The sequence below is a fragment of the Musa acuminata genome, chromosome BXJ1-8 (assembly GCF_036884655.1).
Source record: "Musa acuminata AAA Group cultivar baxijiao chromosome BXJ1-8, Cavendish_Baxijiao_AAA, whole genome shotgun sequence".
Classification (NCBI taxonomy): domain Eukaryota; kingdom Viridiplantae; phylum Streptophyta; class Magnoliopsida; order Zingiberales; family Musaceae; genus Musa; species Musa acuminata.
The window spans coordinates 48,222,496-48,242,008 of NC_088334.1; the positions used below are offsets into that span (position 1 = coordinate 48,222,496).

At 42.2% G+C, this 19,513-nt stretch overlaps 4 protein-coding genes and 1 long non-coding RNA gene across 6 annotated transcripts; 1 reads left to right on the forward strand and 4 right to left on the reverse strand.

The window, feature by feature from the left end:
- Positions 1-1,409: 1,409 nt before the first annotated feature.
- On the reverse strand, positions 1,410-2,450 carry LOC135588411 (uncharacterized). The gene is made up of 2 exons (XR_010476254.1): positions 2,240-2,450; positions 1,410-1,761 (listed from the first exon to the last, which is right to left on the reverse strand). It is a non-coding gene; the product is annotated as an uncharacterized LOC135588411 (long non-coding RNA).
- Positions 2,451-3,053: 603 nt separating this feature from the next.
- Positions 3,054-3,743, reverse strand: LOC135589200 (non-classical arabinogalactan protein 30-like). The gene is made up of 2 exons (XM_065081485.1): positions 3,524-3,743; positions 3,054-3,439 (listed from the first exon to the last, which is right to left on the reverse strand). The coding sequence occupies exons 1-2, from the start codon at positions 3,705-3,707 to the stop codon at positions 3,135-3,137; spliced, it is 489 nt and encodes a 162-aa protein (XP_064937557.1). The 5' UTR covers positions 3,708-3,743; the 3' UTR covers positions 3,054-3,134.
- A 2,983-nt stretch (positions 3,744-6,726) lies between these two features.
- Positions 6,727-8,058, reverse strand: LOC103996092 (VQ motif-containing protein 4). Its single transcript, XM_009416911.3, has one exon. It carries the CDS (start codon positions 7,843-7,845, stop codon positions 7,081-7,083), a length of 765 nt encoding a protein of 254 aa, XP_009415186.2. The 5' UTR covers positions 7,846-8,058; the 3' UTR covers positions 6,727-7,080.
- A 3,366-nt stretch (positions 8,059-11,424) lies between these two features.
- Positions 11,425-12,420, forward strand: LOC103996091 (protodermal factor 1-like). The gene is made up of 3 exons (XM_009416910.3): positions 11,425-11,591; positions 11,683-11,857; positions 11,926-12,420. Exons 1-3 carry the CDS (start codon positions 11,438-11,440, stop codon positions 12,251-12,253), a joined length of 657 nt encoding a protein of 218 aa, XP_009415185.3. The 5' UTR covers positions 11,425-11,437; the 3' UTR covers positions 12,254-12,420.
- Positions 12,421-16,157: 3,737 nt separating this feature from the next.
- LOC103996090 (uncharacterized) lies at positions 16,158-18,123 on the reverse strand. 2 transcript variants are annotated; one of them, XM_065080527.1, is made up of 2 exons: positions 17,696-18,123; positions 16,158-17,620 (listed from the first exon to the last, which is right to left on the reverse strand). In XM_065080527.1, the coding sequence occupies exons 1-2, from the start codon at positions 17,829-17,831 to the stop codon at positions 16,746-16,748; spliced, it is 1,011 nt and encodes a 336-aa protein (XP_064936599.1). In that variant the 5' UTR covers positions 17,832-18,123; the 3' UTR covers positions 16,158-16,745. The 2 variants fall into 2 exon arrangements, with proteins under 2 accessions (XP_064936599.1, XP_064936600.1); XM_065080528.1 differs by having other exon boundaries at positions 17,689-17,827.
- Positions 18,124-19,513: the final 1,390 nt, after the last annotated feature.

The window sequence follows — 19,513 nt, forward strand, 5'->3', positions numbered from 1 at the left end:
CCGGGGTTTTTACAAAAAAAAAAAAAAAATCATCAACTTTATTTGTGCGACATATTCTCAGGCAGAAATGTGCACCTACTAAATGTAGCAGGCAGACGTTTTCTCGCCAATAACAGATTTCGAACCCCCCCAACAAAAGTAAACTCACAGGTGCAGCGCGTTCCGTAGAAATGTGTGCCAAAAAAAAAAACACAAAACAAAACAAAGGTGGTGGGAAGACAAAGCTTCGAGCCCCTACCATGGTGGTTATTATTTACATTAAAAAAAAATGTGTTCATATTGGTGCGATGCGTTCGAGTAGACGTGTGTGTACCACACAAAGGAGATAGGAAGGGGCGACAGACAGAGCAATCAACTTTAGTTGTGTGACATGTTCAGGTTGAAATGTATGCCCACAAAGCTAGTTTGAAGACATTCTCACCGACGACAACAGCAACCACAAACCCAATGGATGGTTATTATTTGTAAAAAATTAAAGAAGGATTCACTGACAAAAATGATTTAACTTTGTGTGACGCATTCACCGACAAAAAATTAAAGAGGTGGCAGGAAGACCGTTTCGCCAACAAGTTTCCGTGAGCCCAACAAGAAACTCAAGGGGTGATTATTATTTACACAAAAAGGATCAAGAAGGGTCACCAAAAAAGGCCGATCAACTTTATTTGCGTGACACATTCAGACAAAAATGTGTGCCCAGATGTGATGGGCACACGGTTTTCGTTCGTAAGAAAATCTTTGGGTGGTTATTATTTACACACAAAAGATCGAGAAGGACTAGCCAACAAAGACAATCAACTTTGTTTGAGTGACTCGTTCGAGCAGAAATGTACGCCCGCCCTAGGAGGACGTTGGAAGATCTTATCGTCATCATCACCAACAACGGGCTCCAATCCCCAGTTTGAGACCCAAAGGATGATTGTTATTCACATAAAAAAGATCGAAAAGGATCGATCGACTTTATTTGTGTGAAGCAAGCATTCAGGCAACAAATATATGCCATGAAGGTGGCCAGGAAGACCTTTTTGCTAGCAACGGGTTCTGGTAGAGCAAGAATCAATAGGACTCGAGGAGGCCATTAGGTTCTCAGGTTTCGGTAGTGGGGCTGATGGTAGGTTGGTTAGGACAACTTCACTTTCGTCAATTTCCAAGCGGCAATTAGTCATGACCACTGAATATTTTTGCAAACATAAAACATAATTAAAAGGGTTAAAGATAAGTGCTTGTGATTCTTATTTTTGGAACAGAAAAAACAACGTTGGCAAACAAATCCCTAGCGAATGTTCATGCATTAACTCCTTGTGGTAATTTGGGATAATTTTCAAAGTTGGAAGAATGATGACCAAACCTAACAAACAAAATACACCAATTTTAAGTTTAAATCGTTTGACCTGTGTGATAATCAGAATATCTACCTGAAAGCTTTCACGAGTGCATGAATTCCATTATTTAGATGAATATTAATCTATTTCAAGATTGCCAAGGATAAGCAGCAGGAGACGATGTACGGCACATAAAACCTTTTGATGAATCCTCTTCTTGTTCTTGTAAGCCAAGAAATGAGAAATTTCATCATACTTTGGGTTTAGGGCTTCGTTTGCAGTCAGTGCTAATTAAAATAAAGAAGGTAGACTAAAGCAGGTTTAACTCCTGACCTTTTCTTGGTGTCATTTCATCAGCTATTTTGACGACGTGGTCGATGCCCCAGCGACTGCCGAGCATGACGGCAAGTGCAAAGTGCGGAGCAGCATGCTCTTGGGTTGACTGCAAATGAGAAGCACTGGTTAGTACTGATAAATAAAGATTGAAATGCGGATTGTTATGTTGTCAGATGGGATTCACGATGGGTCAAAGGTAATATCCATTGCTACAGAAACCCACAGCTTCTTTCCCCTTCCACTGAACCGTCTGCCCTCCTCCCTCTTCTAAAATCCTATGATGACAACCAAAGAGGAACTGATAAAGAACGAGCCAAGACGCGGCAGATCGAAATAAAAAATCATCTGATGACAACCAAAGAGGAACTGGTAAAGAACGAGCCGAGACGCTGCAGATCGAAATCAAACGACAAATTCGTGAGCGTGCACAAATCAGGGAGTAGTTCAAAGGCATTTCGACAATCCGAAGAAAGCGGCAAAGCATTTCGAAACCTTCGTCGTTCCGGAGCCCAAGAAACTCTTGTCACTACCAGAAACACAAAAGAAATATAACCGACAATTAAAAGGATAGGGAAGAAGAGAACCTTCTTCGACCCAAGATCCATCTCCCGCGTTCTCGCGCCTTGGAAACAGAGAGATCGAAACCCTACAGTAGCAACGTACGAAGATTGGTTCGGATCAAGAAGGTCTAGCGGCGAACAAACCGAGGGGAGCGAACCATTGGGCCTCCTCTTCTGCTTCTCCTTCTCGAATGGGAATCGGCGGTTAAGCCCTTTCTTGAATCTTGATATATAGCACCCCCGAGAACCAGGAGATCACCACAGCCGCGACTGACAGACTCACACCTGAAAAACCATCAGGGTGATTCGCACGGGTCCCGCGACATCAGCTTGCCGAAATAACTGCGTCACCCCATCAGCTGGCCGACCGAATCACAACTGGAAAGCCATCCGGGTGATTCACACGGGTCCCACCATTTCATCTTGTCAAAAGACCACGTCACCCGGGAAACACTTACGACTGTTCCCAACAGATTGTGCTTTCCAAATCAATAAATTTGGAAGACTTTTTGAGTTATATATATATGTATATACATATATATGTATGTATATACATATATATGTATGTATATATATATATATATATGTATGTATATATCTATATGTATGTATATATATATATATGTATGTATATATATATGTATGTATATATATATATGTATGTATATATATATATATGTATGTATATATATATATGTATATATATATATATATATTAGAAATTTGGAGATTAGAATTAAGCCCACTGGAAATCGAGGCGGCTCTTTCATTGCTCAAAAATGCAACAAGAAAGTAGTGAGAGTTCATGGACATGTTGATCGAGTCCATGCAATCGACATGATGAAACATGTTTATTGGTCAACCAACAGGTCTCCTGTTACTTCCGTCAACACCTGCGTGGCTAAGAAGACATATATGATCATGGGTGGTGAGGACACAGAGACGGATCCGCCGGAGCGAGCTTGAAGGGGCCGACCGTGTAGAGTGCTCGTTTCGTCGCTCCGGCGACCGTGTTCCTCACGAACTTGAGGGGGAAGCCACCATAATGGCCCGCCGGCACATCGCACCCTGGCAGCGGTGACGACACCAGGAAGAGCTTGCATTTGTGGATCGCGTAGTTTGTCACCTTCGTCGTCTGGATCAGGAACCGTCCTCTGACATCCGTTACCGCGCTCGCCGACGCCCCCGGCCGGCTGCTGTTGCACCGTAGCATCGCGACCGCACCTGAACGCAGGAGGACGGTGAGTCATCAGCGATGCCGATGGAGGAAAAGATTAGCAGGAAGAGAAAGACTGTGCGTCGACAAACCAGGAAGAGGAGAAGCTCCCAGCGAGCCGACGTATCCGGGGAGCTCGCACTTGCAGTAGATCGCCCCTTCGACGGCGACGCCGTACCTCGGCGGAAGCGAGAGTGCAGTGGCAGAAGGAGGGAAAGAGACAACCAGCAGGATGAGCTGAAGGGCTAGTAGCACGAGTGTCTTCGTCAATGCCATCTCCAAAGCAATTCCTCAGGTTTCATCGACCAACTTGAGACACAATGCCAGTTTATAGAGGTCACTTGCTAGATTCTCGGGAATATGTCGTGTGTCGGTGATAGTTGTTTATGTACGGTGCTAACTGGATGTGGATCGACGTCCTATTCTATTCCCTTTTCTGCAATCTGAAGACTGGATGAGCAGTACTTGCAATCTGAAGGCACCTGAACTCAGCACAGAGAGGGAGCCACAGTGTGCACATGGATTTGGATGCAGATGGAAGCAATCCGCATCTCGTCCATGTGAGTTGGTTCCTTTCGCAGGTGTGGTCTTCTCCTCCGCCCAAAGCCATGCAGATGGCAGCAGCTGCTATGGCTATGAATCCACGAGGGGATAATAAGGAGTGTTTAGTCTTGTAGTTTACGACTGACAGATATCATAGAACAGATGGTTTGTAGAGAACTATCAGCGGTGATTTATGAATGAAATCAGAGAGTGTCAACTTACATTTGCTTGTTAAAGGACTGATAAGAAACGATATCGTCAGATGAATAGCAAAACAGTGCAATTAATGACCTCATTTATATTTGATAAACAGTCCACGGATGAATTCTACCACTTGTAGTTAATTGGTGTTCTCTGTCATGCCTACAAATTCCATATGAAAATAAGTGAGGAAATAGTGGCAAAGATTTAGTTCTCTTGAAAACTATTAATTTCTGTACTCTATGGAACTGAATAAATGCATATGACCTTCTTTGACAGTTCTGAAAGATGTGTTTCTTGTGGCTCATTGTTACTGAACTGATCAGTTCAACTAATGCAGAAACCAAAACAATCTTCTCCGGTACTCTGCAGTACATATGATGTATGTTGCCCTCCTTCATCTTGCTTTGACCGTAAGGCAAACTACTGGGAGATGGGTGGCAATCAAGATGGTTGGTTAGAATACTTTTGAGGTGTCTCAAGGTTGTCTTCTTGTTAGCTTGCACTGTTGCTAAGGATGTCTTGATCTGGATATGGAGAGGAGGACCAGATTTATAGAACCCCACAAATGCAGATGGAGTTGATTGTCACAGAAGACAGGTAGAGTTGATATGACTTTGTAGGATAAATGGGCAGGACTACACTTGGAAATTGAAGACTGAACCTTCATCTTCCAGTTGGAGTGGGGTTTCTCTGACTTGGAATCTCAGCAAGTTTAGGTAGAGGGTGATGACACTAATAGCTCTGAAACATTGCTTGGTTCCTTCTCAGATCAAAAGAACATTATTTCAACATGGACTAGAACATAATGTTCGAGTGATGGGACTCAGAAACGCAAGGAGAGTTTGGCAAAGTGGATTTGTGTAAGAAATCAAAATAAGTTAGCATTCTGACTCATTTTTCTTCTCTCATAGAGCAAGCAACATGTCACTCACTGCATGTGGGGTTTTGGAACTGAAGAGGAAACTGCACCAGATGCTGACTTCCTTCAGATTGTGTACATTAGAAGTGGGTTGCCTGATGCAAAGCCTGTCTGTCATCTCTCAAGTCAATTAAGCTTGATTCATTCTTCTTCCTCTTGCTTTCTCCCTTTTCTTGGTTTGGGACATTTTGTCAAAAGCTCTCCTTGTTGCTTGTGGCTTTAGTCAAAGCGACCACCATACTGAGTTCTCCACAAGCTCCCAAAATGCAGTATCTTAGCGTGGCAGGAATCACATGGGTACATGGAGGCACAACCTGGCCTTTCTCTGCCTTTGATTTGGGTGGACAGCTTGGAAGATGAGGGTCTCATTGGTGGAAGAGAAGACCAGGCTGTGCTTGGTATCTTCCTGCCCATCATTTCATATTTGACATGTCCTATGTTGACACTTTGCTTCCCAGTGGGCACATCATACTCCCTCCCCAGTGCAAGCATTTTTAGCCTTGTGGTTAGATACAGTTCACCTCAGAGTCATTTTATTTACATGTAACAAAAATAATGAAAATGCATTATTAGTCATCTATTACACCAATAAAAAGCCATCATTCAATGCACAAAAAGTGTCAGCTTTCTAAGGAATTTTTTTCCCCCTAATTAATAGAACATAAAACTGACATAATAGTCAGTCTTAATATTTACATCACCTGACTGAAGAAGCTGAACATATGTTGACCATGGATTGTTTTCTTCTCTGTGCTTCTTAATGGAGTTCTTAACCAGTTGTTGATTGGTGTGGTTGTTTCCTAGCCTGGTCTATTCAGTCACCATTGCGTATGACTTTGTCCCAAAAATTTTATTCCCTGATGTCTTAAAGCTCCAACTCTGTCGACTATGGACCACTGCAACTGGTTTGTTTGCAAGCATCAATTGAAAGGGATTGGCTGCTCCATCTCCACTCATAGATAGAAGCTACTTGTTCTTCCCTTGGTGTAACAAGTAAGAACTTGAATTGCAGAAACAAGAGCCTCAGCTGTGTCTGAATGCCCTGTGAAAGCCACATGATGGATGGCATGTTGAAGACTCTAAGGAGGCAATCAAGAGGTCAAATGAAGAACTGAAGCTAATTTTGCAGGCTTGGCTGGCTGACATGGTTCCATTTACTGGTCTCCTTCCTGCAATAACTCTTTTGATGTAACCTTATGTGGATGAAACTGAAGTGAAGCAATGTTATTCGACATGGTCACCAAGGCACACTCCATCTTTACCATCCTACCAATAAACACCATCCATCCCTAGCTGTTCCTGAAAGCATATTTGCTGCACTCCATTGCTCACTCTGAATCCCAGCCTCCTTCCCATGTCTCATGATCAGTTTGTTGTTATTAGTAGTATTATTTTTGCACTCAAACCAATCGACTCTCAACAGCTGTTTCTAATCTTTTCAAGAAGAGGGGAAGACATATGTCGTGTGATTCTCATGTTTTACTCCAAAGCACAGCATAGTATTCTTCATTTAGAGTCTGCACATAGGTGAAACAGGTTGTCAATCAAAGAAAGCAACCAGTGGGGGGTTGAAGAAACAGGTTGGAAAGCACACTTTTTGTGTGTTGTTTATTGCCTGTGAGCAAGTGGGAATCTAAAGCAGCAAGCATTCATTTCTTTCTCTTCTCTTGATCACAGAATGAATTTGATGTGGCTTGTGCACAAACACTGATCTGCTAACATAAAATCTGATACAAATCAACCACTCAGCATGCATGAGGAGAGCAAATTTTCACTCGGTCCACGATTAGCAGCATCAGATGGCCGAGAAATGGAGAGAGAACAAGAGAAAGATCGTGATGAAAAAGACAATACATGGAGGAAAAACATGGGGGGAGTTGCAGAGATGCATACTAGCTAGGAAGGATTAGAAGGCAGAAAGCCATCGGAAAGAAGAGCTCGAATTGTACAGTTGAACCATGGTCGTACCACCGGTTATGCCTCTCAGGAAGAAGAGCCGGCCGCAGAAGCAGATGGCACTCTTGGGGATGTCACCGGGAAGAGCGGCAGAAGCCTTGGCGGCTCCGCGTCCCTTGGCGTGCTCCTCGGGGAAGGATGCAGGTAGAACCCCCTCTCGGCGATCGCCCGGTCCTCGGCCGACATCGGCGCGGTGGCCGCCGCCGCCGCCGAATTTGGCTGCGGCGACCGGTTGAAGGGATCTGGGATCAACGGCGTGACCGGGCTAAGGGTCAACGACGGCAGGTCCAGCATGCTGGGGGAGAGGATCTCCGGCTGCCTCCGCGGGGAGAAGGCCGCCGTGCCCATCGGGGAGTTGGGGTTGGAACCGACGAAGGCGGGGATCAGCGGACTTATCATCTTCAGGTTCTTGAGGCTGCCGCGGCGCTCGTAGAGCTTGAAAGCCGGCTTCTTGGGGCCGGTGGCCCTCGCGGAGGGTGGGATCGCGTTCTTGGTCGTCGGCGCCGCGGCGCCGGTCGCGTGCTTGGCGACCGTCTCGGCGGAGCCCGTCAGCATCTGGACTACCTGCTTGAAGGAACCAGCGTCGGCCTGGATGAAGGTGGTGGGGTAAGGATTGGTGTCGATGGATCTGGGCATGGACGCGGGAGCGAGGGCCGCGGACGAAGGGGCTGCCGCTGCGGCCACCCCGTTGCTGCTGCTGCTGCTGCTACTGCTGCTGGAGGTGGAGTTGGGGGAGGTGGGATTGGGAGACTGGACTTCCTTCTCCTGGTGCCCATGGTGGCAGTTTTCCATCTGACGGATGTGCCTGAAGAGAGAGGAAGAAAAATCTCTTATTTCGTGGACAGCTGCAGTGATGACACAGATGGAGGAAGAGGTGGATCTGAAAGGAGAGATTGTGTTGGGGCTGTAGTTGGATTTGGGAGGGAGGAGGGTGTGAAGAAGGGTGATGATATAGATGATATGTTGAACGGAAATCTCTCTCTCTCTCTCTCTCACACACACACACACACACACTAAAAGCTCCGTTATGTTGTGGTGAACAAAGGGCTTGGAGGTAAATTGGCATGCCACAAATTCCGTGCCACACATGATGGCCCATCCAGAAAAAGAGTTGAGCCACATTGACTTCAGAGCTGATCACTGGATCTGCTTTGAAGTAACACAGTGGCGTCGGCCTTCTCCCTTGTGAGAATGATCAGGTGGGTCTTGAGGTGACAACAATGGTGGGTGGTGGATTAGCTGCAGGAGTGTCACGGTAACTGCAGCACTGTTCTTGGGAAAGACTTGAGAATCAGTGCCAACAAGGGAGGAAGAAGAACAGCTTAAGAGCATCCAATGCTCATTACATCAAGCCTAAGCAAAGGGACCACCGTGCAAGGCCTGACAGTGGCAATAGAAAGATACTCGTCAACCACATCCATGGACACCTGTGGAAGTGCGAGTGGAGAATGGATGATTGCTGGAGCAGCCTCCATCGAAGCATAAATGCATTGATTCATCTTAGTTTCTCTTGACCAAGCAATGAGGTGTTACAGAGAAGGGAAGATGAAGCAGAAAAGGACAAGGAAAGACTACAGGCTCGACGCTATGTGACAATGGCAGGAACAGTGTTTGGAGACACTGTGTTGGGATGCCAAATCAAGTAGAGTCTTAGCTTCATCATCATGGGTGCGTTGACAGAATCTGGGAGGTGCAGTACTTGGGTCAATAGGAGTCCCTCTCCTGACCTTGCACTCCTCTCTGTCTCCTCCATGCTTCTCTCTCTAGAAACATGAAGCAAAGATGGAAGAAGAGAAGGAAGTAAAACCTTCTTTCCACTATCCCAATGGTTGTCACAATTCATCGAGCAAGGAAAAGTGTTGTGAGGTGGCTGTGGTCCTCCTGGTTCTAGATGAGATGTGGACAAGCTGGAGTTGGCAGACATTTGACTCATGTTTCTTGCAGTAAAATGGTGCTGTCCCTTTCCTTACATCCTTGTTGCCACCACTGGTTCCCTTTTTTACCAGTGGAAGAATCCATATATGAGATACCAGTGCAGGAAGAACAAATGATTCAGTCCACTCAATAGCAGAGTCACTGTGCACTTGAGCTGCATTTCTGTATATATATATATATATATATATATATATATATATGATCAACTGGTAATTCAAGTTTGAGGACAAGAGGAATTGGTTTGAGAAGGTAGTGCATGAGAAATTACTTCTTCTCTTGAAATCTTGAATCAGAATAGCCAACCTCCCTACCAAGAGATGCACATGAAGAATTTAGACCAAAACAAAAAAAAGAATATAACTATATAACATTTAGATCAAGCCAAATGATTCTGTTTGACACAGAAAAGTTGAGAGTTAAAGAAGTTGTGGGATGAAATTGATGAGATTAAGCAGACACAGCAAGCACAATGAGGTGATGGAGACCTATAAATAGTCCTTTCTTGTCAGCTGGGCTCAGAATAGTTGCCCATCTGTAAGTGGGGACAAATAAATGGGTCAATTAGGTAGTGATTCCTTTCTTCATCTCTTTCTGATTCAGATTCAACATTGAAGGGCAATGGCTCATGTGGTCAATGAAATGTGGGGCTCCTGTGGAAGCTTAAGGAATGGGTCAAACAAGCAGCCACCCACCACTGTGGGGTTGCCCCAAGTCCTACTTGGTTGGACCCATCTGTTTGTTTATTGTCATTCATTAAAGACTCATCTAGTCATTTTGGAATCTATCTAAATTCATATTATGATCTGTTTATCTACTAATTTTTTTCTATCCATATTCGTTTAAAATGTATTTTAATCAATATGTATTTTAATCCTTACCGATTACACGTCGATATCCGGATTTTTTTTCTTTTTTGTTTTCAATCCTACTTGAACACTACATCTCTTTCTTTCTCTCACATGCAGACATTGTGATCTCCACCCTAGAGAAAGCTATCTTCCAATAGGCAAAACTGTTTTTTGCCCAAATCACAACAATGAAAAGAGGAAAAAAGAGGGTGAAAATTCACCTCCTTGATAATTATGTGGCAATAATGGAGTACAGAGCTCTTTCCAGCCCAGCATGAGCAGATTCAATTGTATTTATTTCAGATGCAGATGTATTGTTTTCATAGAATGTATGTCCTGCAACCATGATGATTAAGGGTTTTGGTTTTTCTTTCCACAGTTTAAGACAGCTTCAGCATAGATTCCTTTCCAATTCAATGCACCAATGAAGAAAGAAATGAGATGAGTTATATACTCTTAATACTATATTACTTTCTGCAGTGTAGATAGATCTTTTCCTTTTCCTTCACTATAATTCAACTTGCTGCCTCACCAATCCATCATCGCAGGCTACTAAGAAGTGGAGAATGAGGTTCTCCATTTTGGAAGTTGATGCTGATAGTGACAAATAGATTCATTCTATATAACAAAGATCCAATAGTATCATTTTAGATCAAATGAAAACAGTAGGTATCATTATTATACAGTTCTGGCCAATCATAAACCTCACCAGAAACATAATAACATAGGAAGATAATAGAAGACATTATTAACAGAAGAAAAAAATTCCTCCATCTGAGCTACTGCTGAGACACCTTACATCTGCTTTTCTTCACTACTCTACCCAAAAGTCCTTGATCATTAAAGACATCAGCTAGTAATTCTCCACTTGATTACACACAAATATTACAGTGACCAAAGGTGTAGAGGATACACACAAGCGAAGGATTTTAATATTTGTATACATATATACATTATACTAATATTTGTAAGCATAAATAAGTTATTTTAAGGCTTTGCAACATCCATTCCATCCTCATGTGCACAGATTCTCAAGGAAGCCATTCACTGAGTACACAGATGACACTCCTGACCTTTGACACCTTTTGCTGGCTAGAGATTATAAAAGCTTGATCCATGGACCTTATTGGATCTTATTCTGCACCAATGGATCGGGCTCGATTAGTCGGCCACTTCAAGATGGTTCGGTTGGAGCCTGTTTCATCTCTCCAAACGCATCATCGTCCACTGTCTGCAAGCACTAGAATCAAACATTTCTCTGAATCAATTAGTACTGCTATTCTTAGTTGATGGGATATATAGATACATCTAAATCAAAAGGAGACAGGATTCTGTGCACTTAACTGTATGATGTTCATCTCAGATGATGGAAGCTCCACCAGAAAATGTTGCTCCAAAGCTATGTGCAACAAGGTATTAAGACATTTAAATGCACTCTGCTGCTGCATCCTAACCATTTACTATCTCTGTCTGACTGTATTTATGTTCATGTACAGTGCCATTAATCCAAGCTGCTCCCTTCATTTTCATGTGTATAAATGGGCATTCACCCTTCACGCCCTCATTCCATCTGTGTTTCTCTGAGCTTGTTTCTGTAGAGCATGGGGAGTCGCAAGAATGGGAAGTCTGTTCTCATGTGTTCTCTACTGATATGGTTGGTTTCTCAGCAGGTGACAGTCACTCCAGCCATGAGTAGGAGCGTTGATAGTGGTTTAGCTGAGGAGAAGAACTACTCCACTACGGAATCACCTGAAGGTAATCCCCATTGAAAAATGTCTCCTATGCCATTGATATTGATGGAGGACTTGCAAAAAGTTGTAACACATGTATGTCTTGCATGGTGCAGCTTCACATGGCACCCCACACACGACGCCATCGCATGGAGGCAGAAGCGGTAGTGGTGTGCCGTCTCAGAGTGCACCATTGACACCACCTTCTGCTCCAGTGATCACCAACCCTCCATCTCCTACACTCGTCCCGCCTGCTCCAACAAATCCCAACTCCTCACCGTTCAGCTGCGAGTAAGCACATCTCAATCTCAACATGTTGTTTTCGGGCCCTGTTCATGCTTTGGTTTCCCCCTCTTCAGCTACTGGAGAGCACACCCTGAAGCAATATTGGCTTTGTTGGGGTACTGGTGCACCTTGGGCGAATTCTTCGGTTTGCCTGCGGTTTCAGCTTTCGGGAGGGACCCCAGTTTGTTGGAGGCATTGTCGAACACCCGCTCTGACGGGATTGGAGCTCTGTACCGGGAAGGGACGGCGTCGCTCCTCAACTCATTGGTGAACAGGAACTTTGCCTTGACCACCCAGAAAGTCAGGGAAGAGTTCAACGCTGCGGTTATCTCCGATAAGGCAGCTGCAACCCAAGCACAGCTCTTCAAGAAGGCCAATGAGGGCCACCTCAAGCACCATTAGGTTGTATCAATGTGCTTCTCTCCTTTGTCTTTCTGCAGAGTACCTTTGCTTTTTGTTGTTGCTCATGTTCTTCAGGTTTCTGTGTCATGTTTGTGCTTCCCACCTGGTGATGTAGGAACTCTACTTTGAGCTAGCTTATCGGTAATGCACATTGTCTCGTTGAAGAACATAGCCTGCAACATTTGCCTGAAATAATTAAAATTGAATCAGGACCAAAGCTGAACATTAATAACAAGATCAAAGTAATAATGAGTTGTCCTGGTTTGAGTCACAGCTCCATAATAATGTTACTCCATCACGGATCAGTACAAGTCTTGAATTCAACTCCAGAATAGATTGATATCATACCATTAATTCGATTCATGAACCTGTTTCTATTTTCAATAGACAGCGAGTGAAAAATAAGTGAAGTCAGTGGAGTCTCAAAGTTGCAAAAAACACAATGAATACTCTTGGTCTTGGCTTCAGGAATCTTCTCCAGGATCATCACCTCTTCAATCTAATCAGACCAACAACTGTGTTATTCCAACAGGTTTTAGCAATAAAGAAGCTCAACAAGGAAGCATATCTAACCATATAAAAAAACATTCTTTTGCCAATCAAATTTGGCAGGAGAACTCAAACTTAATTTGTTGAAGAACTAGTGTGAGGAAAAGAGTCAGTCACATCAACAGTCCTGCTATCAAGTGATTTCTGTTAAATCTTTCTATCCCCAAGGATAGACAATAGTAAAATTCTCACGTATGCCTCCATGACATATAAAAACTGGACTCGAGGAAAAAAGAAATAAGTTATTGTACAAAGTGATGCACAATCTTTTGAGACAGAGTTAGTGTTCAAAGAGGGTCTTTACAGGCTCATTATCTTCCAAATAGTATCTGAAAGTTCATTTTGAGAATACAAAGATTTAGTTTTCAGGAAGCAGAAAACTCGATTTAGATAGAGTTGCAAAGATGAACTTTTACAAATGAATTACTCACCAATATTTTCAGGAGAAAAAGGATTTCTTGTCTACCTCTATGTGTAAAAAGGAATGTTATCGTGAGATCAAAATACGAATTTGAAATCACTATTTAAGGGGAACTCCTACAACATGGCAGGTATGGATTTAAGAGCTCAATAAATGACTGAAACATAGGACGGTGTCGTTGACAGGATTCAGATAGAAAAAGATTCTATCTGTAAAAGACATAGGTCAAACACAGTCATCTTCCATATTTACATCAGATAGAAAAAGATTCTTCAGAATAAACCAATCATAAAATTTAAGGTAAAAAACACCCAGCTTGTAAAAGAGTTTCAGTCATAAAAGAGAGAATTGATGAGGACTAAGCAAATAGGTGTTGATGGGAAAGAACCCAAAGTTGTCGAAGGACAGTTAAATTTGCCAGTAAGCTTTAAGAGGGTGCCTTCAAGGAAACAAGAATATCGGAACAGTCCTAGTTTGTGAAAGTCAATAAAAGTAAAACAGGTTAGAGAAGGTGCCACAAAAAAGTTTGCTTAAAAAGTTAAAGATCAAACATCAATTTTTTTCAGAAATTCAGTTTCAAGGAAAATGTGCCTCACCAAAAAATTCGACCAAGTATTTGCAAAAAGAACAATTAATATTCTCAAGAGCCTTCCAAGAATAACTGACTGTTAAATGGATATCATATATAGAGTGTGCAGAGTAGGATAAATGGTAAACATGTTTATAACATGCTTAGTAAAGGCTTGTCGACCACCTAAAAACATTTTTCATATGCATTATCAGGTTCATGGTTATCACTAAAAAAAATTCAAACTTAATATCTTTTGCATGTTCCATATAAGAGTAACTCAAGCAAATATATAAAATTTAATGCAATTATGTGACAGATTCACATTGTGGTATAATGGCAGTTCTCTACAATCACTTGATCAGCAACTCGAGCAAGAAATACTAAAGAACAATTAGATTGATTCAATCAGAATCCTGAAACCCTTGATTTTTCAAGGGATTGCCAGGCATATCCTGGAAGTCTAGCTAATTACCTACTGGCTGATAGAGCACTGCTAATCCCAGTATATTCAGTCACTAATATATAATCCTATTTATCCAAGTCAGCTGATCTAGGTCAACCATGATTCCGAATTCTTCGACCAAACCAAAATCAAAACGAGAACCTATAGACCTTCTACAGTCTCATGGTTAGATCATGTAAAGGTCAATATCAAGGAACATCTTAGAGGAGTGACAACATGATTTTGGCATGTTCAACAGTATATGAGGGTAAAGACATGTATATTCTGCAAAGAGTTGTATATTTATTTAGTGATCAAGATGTGAAACAGTGTACCAAAGAGAAGAAGGTGAAAGAAATATGAAGAGGAAGAAGATCCTATAGCAAACAAGAAATTCTTTTGTACTCAAAGAATGAAATGAATGTAATAAAAACACGAGTATATAAGAATCTTGGCATAGGAAAGAAGACCCAAAAATGATGAACATTTGGCAAAGAGCAATATGCTCCAATCCAAATAAGCCATCAATGTAGATTATGGCTACAGAAGGGGGAAAATAGTCGATGTTGATTACATGAATGTGGAAAAGAGAGCATTAAGACTAGTTCTGCAACATACAGTAACTTAAGAAAAGTGAATGCAGTTTGACTAGAAGCTGAGAATCAAACTATGTACGGAAGTATAATCTCATCATGAATTTTAGGAAGAGAATTATAAAAAACACAACTTGATTGTGAATTTTGAGGGAAAATGAAAGATCATCACTGCAATAGGAAACATCAAATATCTACAAAGTTGAACTAATTACACAGCCTCCCCTGCATTGGTCAACAAATCGCTGCAATCAACAAGTCATTTTGCAGCTTTGGCACTAATATTACAAGGGAAGTGACACACAGCTTATAAGGCAAGCTCCCTTGGACCAAGTTATTTAAATTCATGTAGTATGGTCTCCATAACTGGGTAGAAAAACAATGGACGTACTCCAGAGTCTAGAAAAGAGTAATGATAGCACAAATGAAAAAGTCACTAACAATATAGCAACTTAATTTGCACAAAATTGCTCTTGTTTGATAGGAAACGTAATCTCTCAAGCATATCTCTATTTCAGAGCAAGCCATCCATGGCACGTAAAAAATCTTGTAGATGATATTTTTGCAGTTATTGACTGAATTTTCTCTTTTTAGAATCTCCCATCTGTTTAGGGAGGGTAACAAATATGCAAATTGGCTAGCTGCTCATGCTAGGTCCAATTGTTCTTCTTTTGTTTGGAGGGGAACTATGGCCCCACTTTTTACAGTTTTTTGTGTGCTGACCTCCAGAGAAAACATATCTTGGAAAAAAGAAAACATATATCTATTTCTCTTTGCAATGCCCTTAATGTAGGCATTAGTGGGTATCTCAATGTATGCATAAGAACTCAAAAGGGCTGATGAGAAGGAAAGTAACAAAAATTTATACATAACAGATGTTATATAATTAGAAAAGCAGTAAACCAACTGATGTTGATGGGTGCAAAGATCTCAAGAGCCAACAAAAGCCATCCTCATTGAGCTTGTTGCCCCTTACGATCTCTGCCATCTGAACATTGTCAGTCCATCACAGACAGGTAATTTGGAACAAAATGACTGGCTTGATGATCTTGGAAGCTACGGTGATTGGTATAGCTATTAGTGTCTGAACCAGCAAAGAGATAAACAACTAGATGAGAGGCTACAGAAGTTGGAATAATTGATTCTGACAGAAGCCCCTTTATTCTCCACAGTCCACTCTACACATATGAATATGGTCATTGCAATTCATCATTGTGTATTTCAGAATTATGCGTGGGATATTATTTTACTGAAAATTTTAACCTTAATACTGTTCATCAAGATAGTCATACACAAAATTTAAAAGTACAAGATTCTGCAAAATGAAATGTTCCAGAACCACTAAGGATTAGTTTAAACAACTGCTTATGTATGCCACGAGTATGATATTACAAACACAGACCATATCACAAGAGATTGACTTAATTCTGAGCAGTAACAGATAGATAAATTTATGCAACAAACACTTAATGGAGAGTTCTTCCCTTATATACAGCCTCTTTGTATGAAGAAACCAAAGATAAACATGCACATAATTAAATTGTAGACTAGCCTGCAGATCGGATCATTGCCTCTCATTTTAATTGCAGAAAAGAAGAATAGCATCAAAAGGTGATCTCTGGTAGTAACACAAAGTCAGACAACGATTTCACAACAGTGGATATGTTAGATCCCTGAGCTTTATGGGCCGACTTGTCATGCATAAAGAAAAAGTCTGGAGACTTGTTTACTGCAGATGAAATTAGCAAAGATCCTCAAAAAGAATTCTGCAATTCTCAATATCTCAGGTCACCAGTCCATTCCAAAAATATTCTGGTTTTATCGATAAAACTTCCAGATGATAGTCATCTTGTACCATGCCACTAGGCAATCAAATCGGGCATTGTGGATAGCTAGTGAAGCATATATTTTTCAGTTTATGAGACAGACGCTGAGCCCATGTGAGATTCAAACCAGTCAAGGATATCATCTATCTGTAGACTGGTCATCTCATGGTATCCAAATGCAAGATTTAACTCCTCCTGAATATGATCGATCCATTCAAATTTATCCAGTGAAGGTTCCCTTTCCCTGAGAGCTTGCTTCCAGGGAGTTGCCCGCCCATCATTCCTCAAATACCCACGCTCATCAATGAATCCCTTCTCCTGAAACAGCTCAAATAGCTTAACAGAGAATGCCTGATCCAGACCTGGTATCCTATCCGACAAAAGAGTAGGAGTCAACGGGAACTCCATGCACCTGACCTCCTTAACATGAACACCCCTCTTCTGCAGCGCTATCATATTCCTCTCTATCAGCCTCATCCTGTGCTGGTCTTTAGGCATATGGACAAAGAGGGTGGGAGGATAGCCAACTGGTACACCCATAGAACCAAACACCCCTTCTGCAATCATAAGCGCTACGCTACTAAACCTCATCTCCTTTGCCAGCGCAGAAGTGAAATAGCCACCCGAGGAAGCTCCTAAAGCCACGAGCGGAAGCTCTTGTAGCTTATTCTTCTCGATCCACCATTCGATTACCCATTTAACAATGCCAGTGTCCTTCTCCTTCGACCAGCATCTCCGGAAGCTGGAGATGGTGAGGACAGCGAATTTGCGGTCGAGGGCACCGAGGACGATGAGCCTGTCCTCGGGCAGCCCGACACAGTGCGGGCACGCGGCGGATCGGTCCCAGAAGTTGGCAGCCCGGCAGCTGCAGCCGTGAGCTACGAAGAGGACGGCCTTCGGCGACTCGGGGATTTGCCATATCACATCCGTCCCATTCGTGAAGTCCACGGTGACCTGTGACGGAGCTGATGTTCCAACAAAATCATTCCTTTTGAGCGTCGATGGATCAGAACGGGGAATTGGTTTACCGAACCTTTTACCATTTGTCGTGATTTCTAGAATGATCATGCCGAGGAGAAGAACAAGTAGCAAAGCGAGAAGAATCCTCCCATGTCTGTGCGGCACAGGTGGTGGTTTCTTCGCTCTTAGTACGCGACTTGGTAGGAGAGGCGGCATGATTCAGCGCAAGATCGAAGCTTTCCGCCACGCTACAGAATCTGCATGCGAGAAGAAGAGCAATTCGAACGGGACCGAATCGAAGGGCCTCGAAGACAGCATCACGCGAACAGGATTTGATGCCGATCGATCAAGAAAACAAGGAGACCGACCCCATTGCCATCCAACGCACAGAGCAAGCGAGAGATACCTAACCCAAAAGAAGTCACCAAGGACGAGAAATCCCACAGGAAGAGCAGGGAAACTGAATCCTTTTGCTCCAAGGGAGTTGCCCGCGGAGCAAGATCGAGAGAAGTTGCCGAGAAGAAGGCCGACTCGAGTCCACTCGCTTACGGGTGACAACCAAAACCAGCGGATTGGGCCTCTGCCCAACCTCCCATAAATGGGCCGTTCAGTACTCTTACAGGATGGAGTGATCGAATCCAACGCAGATTCGGTCAGTCTGATACATCATCGAATTAATTATTTTTTTGAGAATTTAATGATATTAACACAGAAATTAATGATATTGGTAAGAATAATAGAAAGAACACTACTCATTTGCTGTTTTAACAAGCAAAGAAAGACAAGCTCTAAAGCAGATGCTCAAACCCGATCAGTTTTTCGAAAAATATACTAGTGTTCTTCATCAAAATTACTCAATTTTGATTCAATAAAAATAAATCAAAATTATGAATCCATGAAGGGTTAGTGCAAAGGCTATAGGAACAAAGATTGAATCTGATGGTTATAAAATTTCTTTAGACTTGTATGTTTTATAGTTTCTTTTTAAATCTTTCGTCGTCTACGGATGATTGACGGATCGATGAATTTAGGATTTTTGTTTTTCTGAGAAGCATGAAATAGAATGTGCTATAGTTTTAAATAATAATATTTAAAAAAATAAAAAGAATTACAGATAGGACCACTGGCTCTTTCTTCAATCATATGACTCCTGGGGGCACATCATCATCTTATCTCCCTCCTTAGTTGGACTCCACTAGTTTGAATCCCACCCCCTGTTTCCTCTGTTCCAATTAGCTTTCTGATGATTGTGTTGAGGACTTGAATGGCGATCTTATTCATCCGCAGCTGGCAGTCTGAGAACTCGATCTGAAAAGAATGGAGATTGAGATCAAGTCATGTCAGCCATTTATCTCTGCTCATCCATCATATGTGCCAATTTTTCCTTCCCAAGATCGAACACTATTTCTTGGACTTGCTCGGCACAAAGCTGTATTCTATGGCTGCTTGGAATTGCTCGGGAAACAGAAACCCTTCCATTTCTTTTGGCTGTTTCAGATGCACTGCTTGATCAGCCATTACAGAGCACATAGAGATGAGCCAATGGAGCCATTCGGTAGATGCTTATCCAGAAGTCAGCATCACCTCATCACACCTAAACATCACACTGACAGTAGCCTGCATTTATCTATCATCTACTCTTAGGTTGAAGATCTCACTATAGAAGATTCTGAATCAAGGAAGATGCTGAATGTTGCATCTCATAATGCATTTAGATTGCCAAAGAATGCTGCGAGACAAGTCAAAAAGAAACACATTTGGATTGTTCATTTATGCTGAACCCTTTCAAAGAATATATTGGAATAATATTGTACATGATTTGTTTGTCTGAGGAACCAAACTCATCTCATGTTTTGATGGACTCAAAAATGAGCAGTCTTCCTCTGCCATAAAAGCTT

Bases quoted from the DNA above. Each gene is read 5' to 3' on its own strand.
- LOC103996091 (XM_009416910.3), top strand. From the start codon at position 11,438: ATGGGGAGTCGCAAGAATGGGAAGTCTGTTCTCATGTGTTCTCTACTG. The intron at 11,592-11,682 runs GTAATCCCCATT...TGCATGGTGCAG, and splicing joins CACTACGGAATCACCTGAAG to CTTCACATGGCACCCCACAC. The intron at 11,858-11,925 runs GTAAGCACATCT...CCCCCTCTTCAG, and splicing joins TCCTCACCGTTCAGCTGCGA to CTACTGGAGAGCACACCCTG.
- LOC103996092 (XM_009416911.3), bottom strand. From the start codon at position 7,845: ATGGAAAACTGCCACCATGGGCACCAGGAGAAGGAAGTCCAGTCTCCC.
- LOC103996090 (XM_065080527.1), bottom strand. From the start codon at position 17,831: ATGCCGCCTCTCCTACCAAGTCGCGTACTAAGAGCGAAGAAACCACCA. The intron at 17,621-17,695 runs GTAAAAGGTTCG...TTGGAACATCAG, and splicing joins TCTAGAAATCACGACAAATG to CTCCGTCACAGGTCACCGTG.
- LOC135589200 (XM_065081485.1), bottom strand. From the start codon at position 3,707: ATGGCATTGACGAAGACACTCGTGCTACTAGCCCTTCAGCTCATCCTG. The intron at 3,440-3,523 runs GTTTGTCGACGC...TCCTGCGTTCAG, and splicing joins GGGAGCTTCTCCTCTTCCTG to GTGCGGTCGCGATGCTACGG.